At 37.0% G+C, this 20,677-nt stretch overlaps 1 protein-coding gene across 8 annotated transcripts in view; it reads right to left on the bottom strand.

The window, feature by feature from the left end:
* KCNIP4 (potassium voltage-gated channel interacting protein 4) overlaps positions 1–20,677 on the bottom strand; it is a 400,171-nt gene that overhangs the window by 173,252 nt on the left and 206,242 nt on the right. The window contains exon 1 of one of the 8 annotated variants that reach the window (XM_010401849.4): positions 11,886–12,168. The exons of the other annotated variants lie outside the window; for them this stretch is intronic. Within the exon in view, the coding sequence (XP_010400151.1) occupies positions 11,886–11,985 (100 nt within the window). The 5' untranslated portion in view covers positions 11,986–12,168. Of the gene's footprint in view, positions 1–11,885; positions 12,169–20,677 lie in introns of those variants that run through there. 8 annotated transcript variants of the gene reach the window in all.

Genomic DNA, 20,677 nt, shown 5'->3' with positions numbered 1-20,677 from the left:
TGTCTATAGCATGTTTCTTATGCCACACAAATGGAAGGCAGCAAATGTAACCCCAACACTTAAGACAAACCTGGAGAATTGGTAAGACTAGCATACACTTCTCTGAGCTCTGTACACCATTGCCAGAGACAGGCTCCCAGCCAAGAGGGTTCTTTGGAATGACACAAATATTAGTTTTGAGTATAACCGTTTCGCTCATTGAAAGCCGAACTAACTTGCTTGGAGTGGCTTGAAAGTTATGCTTTTTCCAGTCAAGTCTGATAAGCAGACTGTCAAAAGGAAACCTGTTCTGCCTATGCACTCCATCACCAGTGTTTGTTCTACAGGCAGTTGCTCCCAGATGACAAACTGTGGGCTGTATTCCTGTTACTAAGCAGTTATTGCCAAATTCTTGGCAATCATTGCCCAAAATAAATGTTAAGAGGTAAACACAAGGTGAATCAACAAAAAAGACCGTTACGTCTCTAAGATGTCCAGTGATCATATTCATGAGACTGTGGCTGCAAAGTTACAGCAGATAAAAGCATTTGATGTCATCTCAGAAAAAAACTAATTAAACTCTGTATTAGAAAATGATTTGTGCTTTAGCCATATCCAGTGTGCAAAAGGCTGTAGCCAATGTGAGTTGAATTGAGGACTGTGGGATTTGAAAACTGGAAAACTGGGCAGCCAGTATGGATGTGATGTAAGGTAAAGTCCATCAAGATTTATGCTATAGAGCTAGGATTTCAAAGGAAAGCACAGGAAAAACATCAATGCCCATAGATCTAAACAAAACAACTGTATATTGCAGTAGACAATAAAATACAAAGGAGGCTCAGAGGAGACTGGAATTTGCAAAGGCATATCTCATGTCCAAGTTACTTAGTTGCTCTGAGCAGTAAGTATACAAAGCCATTATGCCAAATGTAACTGTTTGGGATGTAGATAAGAGTATTCCCAATTGGATCATGGGCATCATTATCTACATTGTTAATGTCTTTGCCACATTAAAGAGACAGCAACAGACTAATGGATGAATACTGGACAGTAATTTAGTAAGCTGAGTCCCTAAATCCACCTGCTTGTTACACTTTGGGAGATCTCTAGCTGAAGCTCAATTACAACTTCATATGTTTGAGGAATAAAAACTTTATTTGCTTACTTGTACCTTTCATTTGCTGCTAAACAACTTTCCATCCTTTTTGAAGTGATTGTCAGGACACAAATTCAGCACAGGGTATAGAGCATAACCTTAGAATATGCTGCAGAACAATGCCACAAGAAAGAATTTCTTCACTGAAAGGCTTGTCAAAGATTGGAACAGGCTGCCCAGGGGAGTGGTAGAGTCATCGTCCCTGGAAGCGTTCAAAAAACAACTGGATGTGGCAGGCATTTAGTACTATGGTTTAGTTGATATGGTGGTATTCAGTCAAAGATTGGACTCAACAATCTTGGAGGTTTTTTCAATCTTAATGATTCTCTGATACTAAAAAACTAGCTAAGCCATTACCACCTAGATATCCCTCAATGTTTTAGGATCTTTCAGCATTTGAAAGCTGTCCCAAGAAAGATGGGATCTAGCTGTTGGAAAGTTCATGAAGCAATCTTATTAGCAATATTATACTAATAATAACATACGGAACTCCTTTTGCCCTTCACCAGGAAATGGTTAACTGTTTCCATCTGAGTCACACTACCAGAACACTGGTGAAGGTGCTTGGTGACATGAAAGACTCAAATGATCAGACACACCATAAACTGAAGGTGTTTCCTAAATTTACATTAGAACATATTTCCTAAACTTATATTACAACATATAGTATGTTAGAAAAGAAGTTCATATATTAAAAAAAATTCATTCTTCAAGAAAAGAACCTTTAACTATCAGTTAAAAAATAATATAAATAAAATATTGGTCCTCTTTAGGCTCAAGGTGGAGGCTGTTTGACATCTGAGAGCGTCTGCTGTAAATGTCTGCTTCCTCTTGAAGTGTCCTCCCACTTGGTTCCTACTGGGAATATTAACTACTTCCTAGTTGGAGAATCTCCCCTGGAGAAAACTAGCACAGCGTGGAGAAATACCAAAGCACACGCTTTCATTTGTGGCATATTGAACACACTTTCTCTAACCTCAAAGCAAGATGTCACAGGACTAAAAATGAGACATATTTCTTCCATGAGCACAAGGACTCAGTAACAGTGATCTGTCCTTAAAAGTATGGCACTAAAAAGCTGCAGACGAGATTGATTCACTACCTGTTGAATTTTGCCACGAACTAGGATGGCCACTCACAGCCATGTCTGCTGCTGAAAAATATATGAGTCCAAAGCAGGTCAGGTGGTTGACTCGGAGCGAGGTAATCATTCCCTTCAGTGATCATTTAAGAAAAGACCTGGAACTGACAAGCTATCTGATGGATGAAGGGGGATGATTTTCACCTTTCATCTTCCCAGCAAGGGCACTGCTCAAGGTCTTGCATTACTTGCCAATTACAGCTCACTTTCAAGAAACAGGCTGAGGTCAAGACTGTAATCAGCTTCAACTGGATCCAAATAGCCATGTACTTGGTTACTGAGTCCATCATATTTTAAACAACAGAAAACACTTACTAGAAAAATAACAAAAGAGTTTCATTATTGCTCTTCAATTATAATAGAAAATCCCTCCACCCACAAGAAAAAAAAAGGAATCTGCTTTGGTCCAAATAGTGATACCAATAGTACAACATGTTGAACATGGTACTTGGGAATCCAGTCCTACACTTCCTTATTCTATGCATCCACATAACAAAGAGATGTCTAAAAGTGTTAGTGAATATAGAAAATAAACCAATATTGAATTAGATACTTTACCACTTCGATAAATATTCACTACAGAGATAAAACTCTGTGAATAAAAAGTTACATTTTATAATTTTTCATGACAGCAAAATCTCTCTCTATAAATTAAGAGTTGTGAACATCCAGGTTTATAACCAGAAGGAAAATCCCCAGATTACTACTTCTTTAAGAAGGAACAAAAGACAAAAATGGGAGGAAGGGAGATCTTCCAAAGATGAAAAAAAAGTGTACCTCTTTATACTCACCTATATTCATAAAGATAAGTAACTGCAGATAATTTCTTCTAAAACTTAGTATGATAACCCCAAAGCCAAAAAACAGTTCTGCAGCAGAACTCCTAATCCAACACATTATTTCTTTATTTATGGTAGGCAAATTAAGGATGAACAAAACCACAGGAGGTGGTACACTTGTAATAATCCATATCAGACCTCATAGCAGAAGGTCAAATCTTTAGTATGGTTATTTAAAATTAAAAAATAAAATTACCAAAGATTTTCTAATGAGTTCTTTTAACAAAAACAAACAAACAAACAAACAAACCAAAACAAAACCCCAAAACCAACCAAAGAAAAAAAACCACAAAAAACACACACACACAAAAAAAGAAAGAATTTCACTATATTTTTATTTCTGTGTAGAATCATTGATGTGATTATCTTTATTTTGCAAAAAAAAGTATGAGATGAGCTAATTATTGCTCAGCTGTATCAATGGTAAGGTATCAAGTATGGGCAAGGCAGGCATATTATGTCTTACTTCTGATCTGTCAGACCAATTTTGAGTCCTCTGTCCAGTTTGAGTATCAATATCCTAAGAAGATTATTAAAAACTGAAAAAGGTTCAGAAAAGAACCACAACACTTATTTTGCATCTAGAAAACAAATGGTACAAGTGCTGAAGTAGTTTTACTCAGTTTCTGAAAGAAAAAAGTGAGGTTCCTAAACAGAGATTAAGTTAGTCTACAAAGAATAATGAAATTGGATGCTGCATAGTATGTTAAATCTAGCAAAAAATAGGTAAAGGTATTATATAGGTAGCTCTTAGGCTAAACAGCAACAAAAACCTGAACCAGGTACTTTTGTGGAATTGAAAGTAATTATATGCTGGGCCAGCTTGTCAAAGGAATTTGCGATGAATGTTTAGCTTGGGTTTTTACAATGAGATTTACCTTTTAAATAGAAATGTTTTGGGTCTGTCAACTTTTGGCTCAGTCCAAAAATTCTAGAATTCAGAAAGTGAGCTTCTTATAATTGTCCTGTAAGATAATGGTAAGGAAGCAAATAGAAAAATTACTAGCATTTTAAGTATAACTTTTAACAGATTATTACATTTTTTGCAATCCTAACTCAAAGGTGAGCCAGTTCTCATTGACTGGGTCAGCATCTGAGTTGATTGAGAATACTTCCCTGTTTCAATTACTTCTTTATTATTTCTGAACTATTAAATCAATTTTGATTGTGAGCAAGTGATCTACACTTTGTCATATCTTAATTGTCAACTTGCAAAGCACCAGTTTCAGCATCCTATTCTGCCTTACATTACACCTCTTTACTTCTGAGAACAATTGCTCCTGTTCTAGTAACCTGATTTATCTGAGACTACTTATCTAACCATAAAATTGGCCAGAATGTGAACTCTGAGCTCTGTGATGAGTAAGCGGGAAACTAACACAATTTACATTGACGTTGAATAAATATACCTAACGAACATAGTAATTTTTGTCTGAATGTCTTAAAAAATTAGAAAATGCAAACTGTGCATAATTCCTTTTATCACCAGCTGCAAGTTACAAGTGAAGCAAGGCAGACATCTGATGGACCTTCTATCCCTGGGATCTTACTAGGTGTTCAGTGGCTAACTTGATATTTGAAGGTACAGATACTCTCACTGTCTTGCAGATATAAATTTAAATCTCGGACTTCAAAGGAGGTAACTTAGATGGCATATTAATATAATTTCAAAATGTAACATGTATATGCTAAGGCTAAATAAAATTTGACTCAGTGTGGAAAAAAAAGTTCTTTCAAATGAAAAAATAGTCAAGGACTTTACTGAGATGATAAATTACTTTCCAAGAGGACCGACTACACCCTTCTATAGAGAAGAATATGATCTTACTCTCCAAGGGGTATAACACTCACTGCACTTGAATATTATGGATTATCAGCAGAAATTTTGGCTTTCCAGAAATACCAGGATCACTAAACAAGATAAATCTATGCCTGCTTTTTAAGTGCAACTGTTAAGCATGCTGTCACCATCAGAGAAACTCACGCACTGTTCCTGAAAGTTCCTCAGACACAGGCAAAAAGTGGCTGTAGATAGACGATTTTTTCCACCAGCAGAAACTGTCATTTCTGATTACCTAGAGACATCCCATCACTTTGTAGAGACACAGTTAGAAAAATGCTGAGTATGAGCTTCTAGTACCAAAAGAATAGATCAAACTGTGGATGTACAAGAGTCTGTTCTGATGTACCTACAGCAATTCCTGAGTGTTATTGATATAATATCATAATGCTTATGTCCAATAAAGGTATCTTCCTTAAAGTCCTAAACAACTCACTTCTCTGGTAACCCTTTTTCTTTTCTGTTTCAGATGTTGGTTTTATTTTCTGTATTAGAATTTGGTTTTAGTAATGAGAGTAAAACTCATATTTCTTCTGTGTAAAAGTAGCAGTATTCCCTACAATAACTCTGATATAACTACTGATAAATAAATACCTGATTAATGAACATATATTACCTGATCTACTCTCCTTTTCTATCACTATCTCCCATTATCAACAATAAGAAAGTAGCTGTTGTAGTCAACTCCAGATGATTGAAATTTTGTCTGTTTAGAGAAGAATTTTTTTTTGACCATTGATCCAATAAAGAAAATGTGCCTGGAGAACCACATACCTCTAGAGAGACCACTGGAAAAAAATGACTGCAGAAAGGGAAAACAGAGTTGTTGTGTCAGATTAAATCATCTACCTCATTAGATCTAGGCAGCATTCAGTCTGGCTGAACTGAACTTTCTACCAGGTGCTGAACAATTAATCACCAGAGAAATAGGTCAGATAACTAAAGGAAGAACTCTCCTATAAAAAAAAAATAAAATAACAATGGCTAAAACACAAGAACTTCTCTAAACCTTAAGAATATGTAAAATTATTTGTATGCCAAAAAGACAGATGTTCTAAAGCTGAGGAATATTTTGAGTGAAGGTGGCTGATGGTTAAATCAGCCAGAAAAATACAATAAAAAATTATGAATTCTGTAGGAAGATGAATTAGATAACCAAAATGTTGCAAGCCTCCAATAAAATGAGAAGCTTTAGTTAAAAACTCATTTTTCTTCTGTGTTATAGTAGCTACATTGCTTATAAATGTGAGAGTAATAGTGAATATATGGGGAAAAGGGGAAGAAGCAAATGAATTGATGCATTTAAAACTTGCATAGGAAACTAATACATTTTTTTAAATGTTAATTATAAACTAGTAAGTTTGCAAGAAAGCATTGTATTAATAACTCAGAGTGTAGGACTCTATCCATATATTTCTTTTGGCATCCTTTCAATTACAGTATTCATCAACTTCAGTCTCTGTAGACGTAGAACACCAGACACACACATTACTATTGAGAGTGACAGTAAGTGTTCAGAAAAGACACTCTTCAGCAGACACCAGCCTGGAAACACCAAGTTTTTCAGCAACAATGGACCAGCCTTCAGAAGATGACTCAGAGATGACAGACTGCTTAAAGCAGGCATCTAAAGGGTGAAGGTACCTATCACAAATTCTCATGGCTAGCAAGCTGCTTTTCTCACCTGACTATTTCTGGTTTTTTTTTAAACTGCATCCATAAATTGGAGCTTCTAGTATGAAAAATGGGAGGAGTTTTCCTCTTATTCATTCTGCCCAGTAGTGGCTTGCTGACCAGTCATGCAGGATGCACAACCTGATGAGATGTCCACATGTGCATAATTCCAAATCAACTACAATAAATTCTGCTGTCTACAAATGACTTACTAGTGCTGTTTGAGCTAAATATTTAATCAAGAAAACTGGAGTTCTGTGTTAAAGATTTCTATCGACTGCTCACTCACCCACATATGAGGAGTTGTTTCAACAGCTGTTTAGATTCAATTTACCTTGTAATTTATGAAGAATTAATTGAACAAATTACTTCTAAGGAAAGCCTGAAATTATTAATATTAAAATTTCTATCATATTTTTGTCTTTTGTCCACTGTCATCTCTGCCTAATCATTTCACAAATTGGTCCATGCTTGCTTCCATACTTCACAATTCTGTGCATAACTCTCTTTGACACCCAGACCAAATCTAAGAAAAGAAAAATGGCATAAAAGCCCCTTTGTTTATTACATGCTATCTGTAGGATGAAATGCTCATCATTATGAATCTTCAGAAACAAATATCGAGGAAAAGCTTGGCAGAGGCTGCTCAGAGAGTTCATGGAGTCTCCTTCACTGGAAGTGTTCAAAGCATGCCTGGGTGCAATCCCTTGCATTGCTCTACATGAACCTGCTTTAGCAGGGGATTGGGACCAGATGATCTCCAGAGGTCCCTTCCAACCCAAACATTCTGTAATTCTGTGGTATTACTCCTTTTCCATCCATGAAGAACATTGTGAGGAGGGACATCACTGTGGAAATGTTGACATTCCCAGCAGATCATAGTCTGGATGGAAAAACAGCTCCACAGGCTGCTAGTTTCAGAGCAACCACAAGTAACTTCCACTTCGTTTCCAATCATATCCAGTCATATCCTTGTCAAAAACTGTTGTAAATATCACAAGCAACTACCACTGTGTCTGTGGTTTTGCTCTTTTTTCCAGCTGATGAATGGGAAGTTGTTAACAGCCAAGATTACTAAAATGGGATTAGAAGCTGCTTTGACATTTTGGAGGAATTAAGTGTTTCAGTAATTTAGCTCAACTATTACAATTTTAGCTGTAAAGTTCTACTGCTGCCACTGTCAGGACTCCTAAACAAGGATTTTAGACAGATACCAATAACAGAGATATGGAACCCACATTTTACAGTAATCTATATGGCTCCTTCCAAGTCATGTTTCTCTATTAGATGTTCTAACTACTGTAAGAGTATTTCCTAAGAAGCAGGGTATTCCTATTTAAATATTTTTGATCAGTCGTATAATTCAGATTTCTTCTCTGAACCTTATTCCTAATGGTGTAGGTTTCAGTGCATACCTTGATGAAGAGGGGTCTATTTTTCAGTTTATTTAATTAATAAGTGATTTAGCTTTTGAAAAGCAATCCAGGTTTCCCAAGAAACTTCAGGACAAAGCCATTTAAACTTAGGTTGATTTCATGATGCTTCAACCTCTCTGTCTCCAACACTTTACCCAGAAAAACTTTCATACAAGGAAGATATTCACAAAGAAAACTTTTTCCATTTCAAGTTCATATGATCCTTATATATGAAGATCACAAAGTACTTTTCAGAAAAGTACTAAAAATATACTGAGGTCATATAAATCAATATCCTGAGTATGGCATAATCTTAAGATTATACATATATATATATATATACACATATATATACATATATACACATATATATACATATATATACATATATATACATATATATACATATATATACATATACATATATATACATATACATATATACATATTATAACTACTCAGTTCTTGTATCTCATCCTACTTATGAATGACTTCAGGAAAAACTTGCCATACAAGAAGAAATAATTTTAAATTGATACCGAGGTGTATCTAGGAACAACCTTTCCTGATTAGGTATCAATGCATTACTCTCCACATCTAATAAATTACTCTTTTAAAAAAAAAGTAAAGTTTATCAAGGAGGACATAACCTAATCTATGGAGAGTTAAATATTTAACTTAGGGACAACGCCTGTGCAATCCACAACCCATGAGAATGAATAAATCTATTCTGCTACTCATCACTTTAGGAGCTATCATACAATATTGAAAACACCTATTTGAAAAATCTTTTATAACAACAGTAAAACCACTCAGCAGTTAAAGGGAACTGGGCAAAACCACAGAAAGCATACTGCAATCTAAGTGAGTGCAATACATCATAAAATAATATTTAACTGAGAGATAAAGTCTCTGCAACCCACAATCTACTAAAGTGTATAAATCTATTCTGCTACTTATCACTTTCAGAGCTTTCATACAATATTAAAAACATCTATTTGAAAATACTTTCTTACAACAACAGAATCATTCAGCAGTTGAAGGCAATAGGACAAAACCATAGAAAGCATACTCTTATCTGAGTGAGTGCAGCATAAGTATAAGCAAGTATATACAATGTTTACTCTGAAAATACATTATTTTCAAAAAGAATTAAATAATTGCAAACTATTATTATCATACACATAATTTGCAGTGAAGAGTCTGAAGGAAGCAGAATATTTCTTGCACTTATGGTAATTATGACACTGAACAGGGTGCTCTTGATTTACATCGTTGCATCCAATTCTTTCAAATTAATGTGGTGTTTCACAAAGTTCAGAATCATGACAATCCAGCGAAAGATAAGTTATCTTCAGGCTTTTGTTACCATGAGAGGGACACAATAGGATTCTGAAACCTCAATCTCTACCAAAGCTTCAGAATGAGTTTTAGCATCCTGCATTGCGTGCACTGTGTTAAAGACAATTACTGACTCTGATCTCCAGGTAGATAAAGGATGTGTTTTATAAACTATAAACTCTTAAATTGCATGAAGCAAATAGATAGATCTTTTTGGGACATACTAACCTCTGTGGAAAAGAAAGAAGGGATACAACCTACCCAAACCCAGAAAACTACAAATATCTTTATAAGACCCAACATTTTCAGAAAGCTGAGACCAACTTCCTCACTGATTTCTGGAAAAGCACATGCATAGTCTGACTATACTTGTAAAATTTCCTTTTTTTTAACATTCTACTCAAAAACTTCTCTAATATTTGCACAATTTTACAATGCCTGTACTTTTCACTCATGAGTGGAAATGAATAGCCTTGATACTTATTAACATATTAGATATTTTTTCAATTCTTTAGTAAAAATGTAAAATTTTTTTATTATTATTATTGCAATCAGTTCAGATCTTTAAATCACAAGTTAAAAAAAAAAAAACAGGGAAGAAATCTGCATTGATCCTGAACTAAGAGGAAAAAAAATTCTTCAGTCTGTGAAATTTAACTAAGGCCCATGAACACACACCATTATTTATATCTGTTACTTGATTCCCATGTAACATGCCTTTTATGCCATCCACAGAAGTAGAACATCACAGAAGAATGGGGCATACATGTCTTCCTGTGGTTTCCTCTAGCTAGCATGCTGGAAACCTGTCCTGCACTAGCTAAGAACAAACTTTAAGACTGTGCACACAGACTGCCAGACTTTTGGCCAGTGAGGAAGACAAAAAAGGCAGCTGCACAAGAAACTTATTTCCTACAGAAGTAATACAACCACTGACAGACATCTTCACATATTTTGAACTGTCTTTCCATTATCAGCTTCTCCAGCCATAGCAACAAGTACAGACAACAATCAGATGATGTATTTTACCAGGGAACCCAAACAGATGTGGCAATCAGACTTGACAGAGCACACCCAAACATGCCAAACAACCTAAAATGTAAATATAGATTTTTTTCCCAATCTTTGCAGCCTCCAATGCTAGAAATAACTTTTATGTTAACATTTATCATGTTGATTTATCAACATGATAAACTAACTAACTTTAGTTTATTTAATACTAAACACAGCACAAAAGGAAAATCAGAAGTTCATAGATTTAAAGGAATCTCTCTATTGTCATTTAAACTTAATAAAATGTACTCTAACACAATTAAAATATTTATAAAAACGCACTTGATAACACATTTTTGTCATCTCTGCAGGGCTTTAAGATTCTGTAGCAAGATTCTAGCAAGTCCACGCAAGACAGCAACACAGAGAGAGTATCAGCTGAGTAACTTCCTTATTTAAAATCACTTGAAAGGAAGACTATGTTTCTTGAAATGGCTACATAAACAGGACTGGCTTAGACCTTTTCACGGGAGAAAATTTGGCTTATATTCTTACACGGTAACACATGAAACCACAATTAGTCAACAAAGTTCTCCTTTTCATAGGTGTCTGTACACTGTATTCAAATGCCAGCTTACAGGAAGATCTGAGAATACAATATACCTTCAATATTTGAGAAACAGACCACTTAAGACTGTAATCTAATAAAACACTGGGATGCAATGATTGTCATTACATTATCGACCATGCTGCAAGCAGTGTTTTTTTAGTCTAACTCTTCATATGGTAAGAATAACAGCTCTCTTGGAAATAAGGTAAAAATAATCAATATTCCACTATTCAACATGTAAAAATCACGTTTAAAATAAAGTAAGCTTCTTGGTTTTAATTTTTAGTGCTTTTTAAAGAAACAGTATTGCCAATAGAGGAGGGGATCTGTCTAAGAAAAGAAAAGCATCAAGCAATAAAATTTGCACTTGATTGCCCTTAGTGAATGTTCAAGTTTCTTAGTTTGAATCTGAATATTGCAGTTCTTCCTCAAGCACAGTTTAAAATGTTAACAGTAAATTAAACATTCAACAGGTTTTTAAATACTATAAAAGATATATCTTGATCTTATAACAATTCTACTACAGATGACATTAGCGTGAATAAATTACAAAACAATTTTGATTACAAAACAGTTTGAAGGCAGTATGACTGTCTATAATCCTCCTAAAATTTGCTCTACCCTCCACTACTTTAAATTTTCAGATTTAAAACAGGAATCAGAGATTCAGACTTTAATACCTAAGTTTATACCGGCAGTTTTCCGGATACCTGTTTATTTTTCCTGCAAAATTAAACCACCACAACCAACATCCACAACAGACAGCCACCGATGTGCACGTCGCTCTCAAGGTGACTCAGGTAGTGCTTTACATCCAGTTTACAGGTGCCTCCTGCCTCGCTGCAAGAGAATAACCAGAACAGAAAAAAGACGAGCCACTGAAAATCACTCCCTTACCTTCTAAACCTGCTTCAATCAGCCCAAACTGTTCCAACACTTTTACAAAAAGCACAATCACGATCAACACCGCTATCATTTCAAGCCCTTCCAAGTTCATGGTGAGTTAGGTCATGGTCTGACCACCGCCACTGAGGAAAGTGTTCTTCTGCCTGGCTTTCTTTGCAAAGCCATTAAACTAGGCGCGGAAGGCTCCTGCGAGGGTAGGGGGCGAGTGGGAGGGGAGCGGCAGGGAGCACATCCCGACTACCCCAGCAGAGGCCAGGAGAGGCGGGCGGATCAGCTCCGGCCTGCCGGCACTGCCCGGCTCGGCACAGCCATGCGGGCAGCGGGGGCCGGGCGCCCGGGACACACCCGGGGTCACCCGGGAAAGGGCCCCGGGCGAGGCGAGCGCTGCGGCCGGCGGCTCCTCGCGGCGGAGGGAGCCTCATCCCGGCGGGGGGAGCCTCATCCCGGCGGGGGGAGCCTCATCCCGGCGGGGGGAGCCGCTCCCGGGCTGGCGGCGGAGCCCGCGGCAGGCGCGGAGCCGTTGCCGGGGCAACGCGGGAACCGGGGCGGGCCGGGCTCGGGGACAGCACCGCGGGGCCGCCCCGGGCTGGAGCTGGGGTCGGCCCGACACCGCTGCCCGTGGGAAGCTGCGGGGACGGGCAGCCGCCGCACCAGTCCCCTCGCCGCACCCAGCCGCGGCTGGCTCCAGTCGGAGGATGGGTCGGTGGGGCACTTGCCAACTTCTCGGTTAGTTTCTCCGGGTAAAACAGCTGCCTCGGTACGAGATTCCACCTGTTGCATGTGGCAAGTAATACACAACATTGTATATGTAACAGCAAGCCAGGATTCCGTTTGTTGTTGGTTTGTTGGGGCGGGGGGCGTTGTAATTATAGCAAAAAACCCAAAATAAGCTGTCTCAAATTCTTTAAGGCTTATTCCGTGGCTGATTTGAAAAACAAAAATTGAAAAGATAGATTGAGAATCAAAGTGTGAACCATAGAGTGGTTTGTTTTGGAAGGGATCCTAAAGATCGTCTAGTTCCAACCCCCTTGCAATAGGCAAGGGAACACCTTCCACCAGACCAGGTTGCTCAAAGCCCCATCCAACCTGGCCGTGAACACTTCCAGGGATGAGGCAAGAAAAAGGAGAAGCAAGCTCATTATTTTTTATTTTTTCTCACTTCAGTAATATTTGCAAAACTAAGTATTTTCCATGGAAAACATTAACAGTGAAATCCAGGAATACTGACCACAGGACTGAACTGGTATCTTATACCACTAACAGCCACTGGCCTACCTGCAGCAGTCTGCAGTACTGGCATTGTCACACGCAGTGTATTCATGGTTAAGGATTTATTCTTTAAATCCCTTAAAATTTAGCATCTAAGAAGAAATTTACAGCAGAAAAACAGCACCTCTATTGCAGCAAAAAATGAGCAGGGGAACAATTGCAACAAATTTAATCCTGTCTGGTAGAGCACTGTCCTCCTCATGGTTGAAATCAATTACTGCCAAGGGCTCAGTTTTCTTTCTTTCCTTAGATAAGATTAAAAAAAATTCATTGTGTTATGTGAGAACTGGCAGCAACTTCTAAGTCCCCCAGGTACACTTGCATTATAACAGGTGTTGTCATTACTGAAAACAGTGGAATGAACTGGGAGTAATGGTACTAAGAGATATAATATAGGTACTTTTTTTTGTACAGTGGATAGATAAAGCCTTACAGTGTAATGTTCACAGGTCACTGTTCTATGATTTTTGCTCAGGATTGGACTCCCTGAAGCTGCTTAAACTTTTTCTGTCAGAAAATCTGTGTCTCAACACTCCATCCTGAATATTGAATTCATTTCAGTTCTGCAGGCAGCTTTTCCTTGTGAAACTTTGCTTTTATTTGATGCGAACTTTCTCCTTATGTTCTTCTTTTTTTCTCTCATTCATTCTTCGTTCCAAACAAGGCTAAATGTCTTCTCCCTCTAAGCCATCTAATCAATAGCTGTAAGCAAAGTAGGTCCAGCTTTCCTTCAATGTGGAACTGAAATAGACTAATTTATCAGCAACAGAAACATAACATCTGCAATCTTGTATGCCATTACCCAAAAGGTTGGTACTAGTTGTGTTTGGGTACATGCAACATCACCACCTGAATAGACATACTCCTTTTCATTAATAGCTTTCATTAATATTGGTTGCTGAAAATGTAAAAATGAAAACACTTTTTAAAAGATGTTTTTAAAGGTACTTTTGTGACAGTTCCACTTACTCAGGGCTGAAAGCAGAAAAGTGGAAAGCAGAGCTTGTGGTGGCAGTTCTGCAAAGCTGGCAGCTGCCATTGCCCTGCAAACTGGAACCCCATGGCTGGCAGTGACCAGACAAACACACGTGTCAGGAATCTGCCTCCTCAAGTATCAGCAAAGTGAATAGTTTTTCCCAGAGGTGTAGGTGTACCGAACCTATGGCTAATTATGACTTTTCTTCCAAGACACAGCAGACAAGCACAGAAGAAATGAAGAATTGCTAGTCTTACAGGTAGATGCCAAAGCACAATAAGAATGATAATCTCCAGGGGAGGCAAGGTTTTTGCAAGAAAGCTGTGACTAAACTTGTGTTCCTCAAGTGCTGTGAACCGGCCATGATAATGCCTTTTTTTTTCCCTCCTTTTGATGTACCTGTAGGTAATCTACTATGGAGTTTAATACACCTTCCCTCATTAATTTATTGGTTTTGAGAAAAAAAAAAGGTTTTTATAAAACCTTATAATATTTCTCCTGTAGGAATATAAAATAGCACAAAGCTATCGCTGATCTTCACCTTCCTACCTGCTTAAAAATGGACCTGACTCTATTGGCAGGTAGGGTTACAAACTGGCTTAACATTATTTATCTCTCCAAGTACCTTGCCAAAACCAGTGTTTTGTTGTTTAATTTTTTGCTTTCCATAAAGACAAAAAAAAAGTGATCTTCATTTACCTATACAGTTCTATCAAAACATGACAGGAAGAATTAAGCTAACAACTGAAAGTATTGACACCCTTTTTTTTCCTTGCCTAACTACAGAAGCCGTAATATATGGTAGAATTAAGCTTTAAAAAAGTGTACAAGTAGGAATGCAGGAAATAGGAGTGGGAGAAAAGATATTAAATCATAAATTACACATTATAGAGGTGTTCTATTCACAAGAGCATGAAGCCTTGTTTTTCTTATGTGTAACTGCAAATTAAAGGTTTCAGTCTTAAAGTACTATAAATGCTGTCTCCTTTTCATCAAAGCATTTTGTAGCATTATATTTTATCGTGAGAGTAAATATATTAAATTGAAGTCACTGGTTATATTTTCAGCTAGTAACATATCTAAATGGTCACTTCTCATCTTGTGATGGAGCTATAAACCACAACACAATGACTCCATTTACTTTACTATGACTAAGATCCTTGATACCATTAATTTTACTGCTATTGCTTAATGCTATATATCATGAAATGTTAATGTTAAAAAAAGACCCAATCTATTTAGACTGAAAAGCAATGAGTTGGTCTACAGATGGAGTCCCAGTAATGGTTATATTTCTTCCTTACACTTCCTTTTCTTAGAGTCTAATATTCATTTGGATGCTGGTAAGCCACTCCCAGATTTTCATCATGGCTTCCAGGAGGACAGTTACTATCCTCTGATATTCCTTACCACCTCTCAAAATAGCTTACAGGAGTCTGGCCTGCAGAAACCAAAATCCATTGGATTTTGCTTAAAACGTTCAGATTAGTGACCTGAGTTAATCTTGATTGCTCTGCATAAAGCAATGGGGGCTGCACACATGCAGTAACAGATTTGGGCAAGGCTGTCATTGGTGGGGGAAAGTTATGGATAGAGTTACTTGGTAGAGCTGGGTGTAGAAGTCAATGCACTGCAAGAGAAACATGAAATGGAAAAATACAAGTGGAAATCCCATGTCATATGTAAAGTCTGAGAACAAAATCTCTAATAGAGGGTACAATTTCTTGATTTTGACTAGGAAAAACTTAAATAATATTTGCCTTTAATGGTAAAAATCATGATGTAAAGCCAGAGCAATCTAATGATTGCTTTATAAGTGATGTCCCTCCAATGTATTACAAAGACCAATAATATTTTTGCCTATTTTTAGTAAGAACAGCTTTGAATAATTATTCCAATATCCAATAAAATCATTGCAATATGTATTCCATGTAGATATTTAAAAGAAGTTCATAGCTTTTTAATCTTAAAAGGGGAAAACCCACTCTTTCTTTCCAAAGTAGAAAATGGGCCAGAAAATCTTGATGTATCATAAGTTCAAATACTTTATTATCTCAGCAGCTAGCTGTTCTTACACTACAGTCTCCCTTTTTCTTGCTCTTAAATTTACTACTAGCAATATAAATTAAGAGAATGAACTAAGACATTACCTTTAGAAATTAAATAAATAAAACATAGTAAATCTTCTAGCTCATCAAATCACTGAGAAAAGCAGGAAAAAGAGACAAACTTGTCTCTTTTAATTTAACACTTCTTCTTAGTAATTATTTAATGAATCTGAAAAAAAGTGACAAAATGCTATGATGCATTCAGCCACTATATATGTTAAATCTGGTAAGGACCAACACCTTGCAACTTTCCCTATAGGCATTAAGCCAGCATGGCTTCCATAGTTTTCCCAGATTAAACACAGCTAAGAAAAGACCACAGCAATCTAACATCACAGTGTCTTATTCCTACCTTTTCACAACTTTTGTCTAAGTTTACATCCTGAACTGTGTCCAATGTTTTTTCAGCTGTCACAGTGCAAGGAGCTGCCACAGTTAAGTCCTGGTGATGCTTATGTCATGACAGAAGATTCCTTCCCTCCCTAAACCAGCAGTTCAGACCCATGGCAACAGGCAGCAATAATTCCATGGGCTTATGGAGGTTTTATCTCAGGCAAATTGTCTCCCATGATGTGAGCAGGGCAGGGCATGATGTAGTCATGAAGAAGTTCTGCCTCCTCACAATGGGTGCATAATTAGATGACAAGAAAAAATCCTGTGCTTTTACAGAACTGATTGAAATAGAAAAAATTATGTACGACAATTACTCATCAGCAAGCTTTTCAAAGACTGACAGAAAACATCCTTACATTCCAACTGAGATGTAGTTCCAGATGAAAAGTATACCTGAGGATCTGGATAGTATCATAACATCACTCCAGTTTTGGGTTGCTATAAATGTCAGAAGCAGCACAAAATCTCTCAATATATCACTTATTCTTTATAATCTTCTGAATATTATGTGGGTATTCTGGAGCCCTTAAAATGGAATTATATTTCAAGTTTATCCTTTTCCATGCAATGAAAATATGGCTCCCTGAATCTGGTAGTGTATATTTCTGGAAACGATAACACTAACTGTGACCATGAACTATGTCATTAGAAGATAGAAATTCTCTCATCACATACCATTCTGATAACTCCATCTTTGCTAGAGATCCTTAAACCTCCTTAAAAAGAAAAAAACTTCAAAAATTTTCAATGCCTTAAAAATGTCAGACGTCTGTATTTTAAAGCTCTCTATGGAAACTGAAGATGAAAAATAGTTGGCTGTTGTAATTCCACAGTTGAAGCTCAACTGTTTCTTGTGATTTATTTTTGCTACTTCTTTATTAACAAAGAATTTTCTCGTAAGAAACTTAATGATTTTCAAGTGTTTGCGCTCGAGGGAACATACTGATCATTTTCCAAACCACTGAGAAATTCCTAGACTTTCAAAGTCACATAGAATTACAGGAGAGTTACCAACCATCATTTGTAAAACTCCTATGCATCTTCCACAACGAAATACTAATACAGCCAGCTTAATTTTGATTTTTGAGATAGTCATAGAACGTCAAGCAATGGTGCTTTGTGATACTTGATTTGATTTCTCTGAATAACACAGGGCCACAAAGAGCTCAGCGCTGCACACAGCTGTGGAACACCATAGGTGGTAGCAGGCCTCCAGCAGCTTACTTCACATGGTTCATCAGGCCTGTTGATACAACATGACCCACATCTCCAGTACATTCAAGACATTGTGTTATTCTGCCAAGGTGTAAGCGTGTGAATTAACACTTGTCACATGAGTAGTTTCATTGAAAGATTCCTAGATATGTCAGTCCTGCCGTCTTTTAACCTGGGTATCGCCTCTTACTCATTTTTCCCTTTATACTTAAAATTCTAGTGTGTATTTAATGCCTTCAGAGCAACAGCTCTAAGAGTCAGTGTTTTCTCCCTGTCCAGCAACTAAATCTTTAATGCAGACTTCATGGGTTTGCCTCTCAGCTATTGTGACCTTCTCTTTTCTGTCTTTGTCAAGTGCTCTCTTGCTCCTCTTTATCCACTCAGGATACTGCCACAAAGATGATCTTTCTTGCCTACCACTCCAGTTTACATTTCTAATGGATCTACTTCATCACATGCAAAATATGTGCTGTCACCTTCAAGGCCAGTCCTAACACACTACTGCCATACCTAGTCACTATTGACTTTTAGAGAATATTGAGCTGTTAACCCACCTAAGCAATAATTTCAGCCTTACTAATTCATAGATTAGACCTTATTCATAAGAAATGTTGCTGGCTCTAATACAGCCTCTTAATATTCTGGATGATTATAACTGCATGTGGATGCTGACATTTTTGAAGCCACAGCTATGGACAGATGGATAGAAATTCATGACACAATGTGGTAAAATTTTCATCCAGATAGCAAAGGGAGAAGACACATCATAAATAATCAGAAATATCATTAATAGTTAGAAATACATTGTGTTTTGCTACCTTTTTTGATACATATTATTGGAAAACTGTCAGTCTTTCTGCAGTGAACATTAAGGTGACTTTATCACAAATATGATTAGGAAATTTGTCTGTAGCATCAAAATAAGAGACTGACAGAAGAGTTCTTCCAGTTCAGCTGATGCAGCATGTGGATGTTTGCCAGATTTTCCTTCTAATCCCTTGTTGGTTCATTAGCAGCTCACTGCAGACAAGAGACTTATGCCAATCAACAGTAAAAGTCCCAGGAAAGCCTAGCTCATATGCCCATGGAAAACAACTTGAAAGTTTGGAGAAAGACAGCATTTCTCATAGTTCTGCTTTAAAAAGCCCAAGAACCACAAAACAAGACAGAACCAACAAACTAGGGAAATCTGAAGCCAATGTCTGTAGAACCCTTCAGCCTGACTTAAGCCCTAGAGTGCTGTAAGTCCAAAGAGCCAGCTCCTGCTTTTCCCAGAAGTTTTTATTAAGACAAATGACAGAACAAAAGAGTGACATGTTCTTTTTGTTTGTTTGTTTTTCAGACTGTTATACAAAGCTAACCACCATATAAATAAATAAGGCAAGCTGACAAATACACTCAGTTTCCAGTTCTGCCCAATTCACCTACTTGGAGCACTATGAAGGGCCCCAACAAGTTTCTTCCTAACAATTTGACAGTCTTTAAATTTCATTCCTGCAGATCTCTACCATGTATAAATCTGATACAGAGAAATCCATGTGCCTAAGCAAAGGTTGTCTCAATTTTGCTAGGAGTTTTGTTATGGGAGGAGGGTGATGCTAAGCCATCTTATTACAGAGACTCACTGAAGGGTGCATTAGGGTGCCTGAAGAGTTGTGAGGGATTGCACCATTTTTCTCATGGTCAAAAAAACCACTTAACAAATAATTATACCAACCATACATTTAATAGTATTTTTTACCTCATCAATAGTCCATGAGTATCAATGATTGTTTTAAGCCATCCGACAAGGATAGATGGATGGCCTTTTTATGTGAACAGCTGTACAGAAACACACACTTGGGTGAGTGGTCTCAGCAGACAGTCTGAACTAGATCAGTTGCATGTGTGCTCTTTACAGCACAGATTTGAAGAACATTAGTGCAAAAGTCCAGAAAGACATAAAGCACTGACATTTTTTAATTAAATGAACAGACTATTTCTGTGCATTAAGCACCTCCAAGAGTTAGAGACTTTCAGTATTGTTAAACTCAGCAGAAATATTGTTAAATTAATAGGCAGGGAATTCTTGTTATCTAAATTCTTTCTCCCTTGCCTGTCTTTATGCAACATAAATGCCTGTATCACCACTTCCTTCCTCATTACTGCACTATTTTGTTTCCAGTGAATATTTTTCATTATAAAGCAGTGGTTTGCATATAAAAATGTGTTTTTACAGATTCATAATTCTATTGGTTCTTTAGTCCTCATTTCTTTAGTCACCTATGCTGTTTTAAAGCTACTTTTGTTTAAATTCATATTTGCTGCACTGGAAAGATTAGGTATTGATTTAAACCTTCTCCACTTCAGTCTGTAAGGTGAATGTGTTTATGTGTGAGCCAATAACTGTCCAAAATGGTGTGAAAATTTCTGGAGCAAAGACAGGCCCAGCGGAGACGCAAAGAGCAAACAAGACACTGAAATTTGTTTATATAGTAATTCTTAAATGCATCAAGAGACTGTTGCTCTTTCATTTTAATCTCCTACAAGAATTTCTATAAAAGGACAGGTAATACTTCCTTTGTTTTTATATTCACTGGCAATATATCATGAAGAGAGATTCGAATGTTCCAGGGAGTTCAGGAATGTAAAACAATATGAAATATGACATGTAATGCACCTCATTTGTCAACACAAACAAAAAGCAAGTGAGACACATGCAAAGCTTCACTACAGTTAGGTATTTATTTATTCTGCTTTCTCTGAACACCTCATTGGTTATCTGATAGATGGTCCATCCCCACTGAGTAAAAGAACCCACATTTTCTCCTCATCTGTTGAAA

This window comes from Corvus cornix, chromosome 4 (assembly GCF_000738735.6).
Source record: "Corvus cornix cornix isolate S_Up_H32 chromosome 4, ASM73873v5, whole genome shotgun sequence".
Lineage (NCBI taxonomy): Eukaryota > Metazoa > Chordata > Aves > Passeriformes > Corvidae > Corvus > Corvus cornix.
Note: the sequence above shows the minus strand (reverse complement) of the source record. Positions and strands in the feature narration are given on the sequence as shown.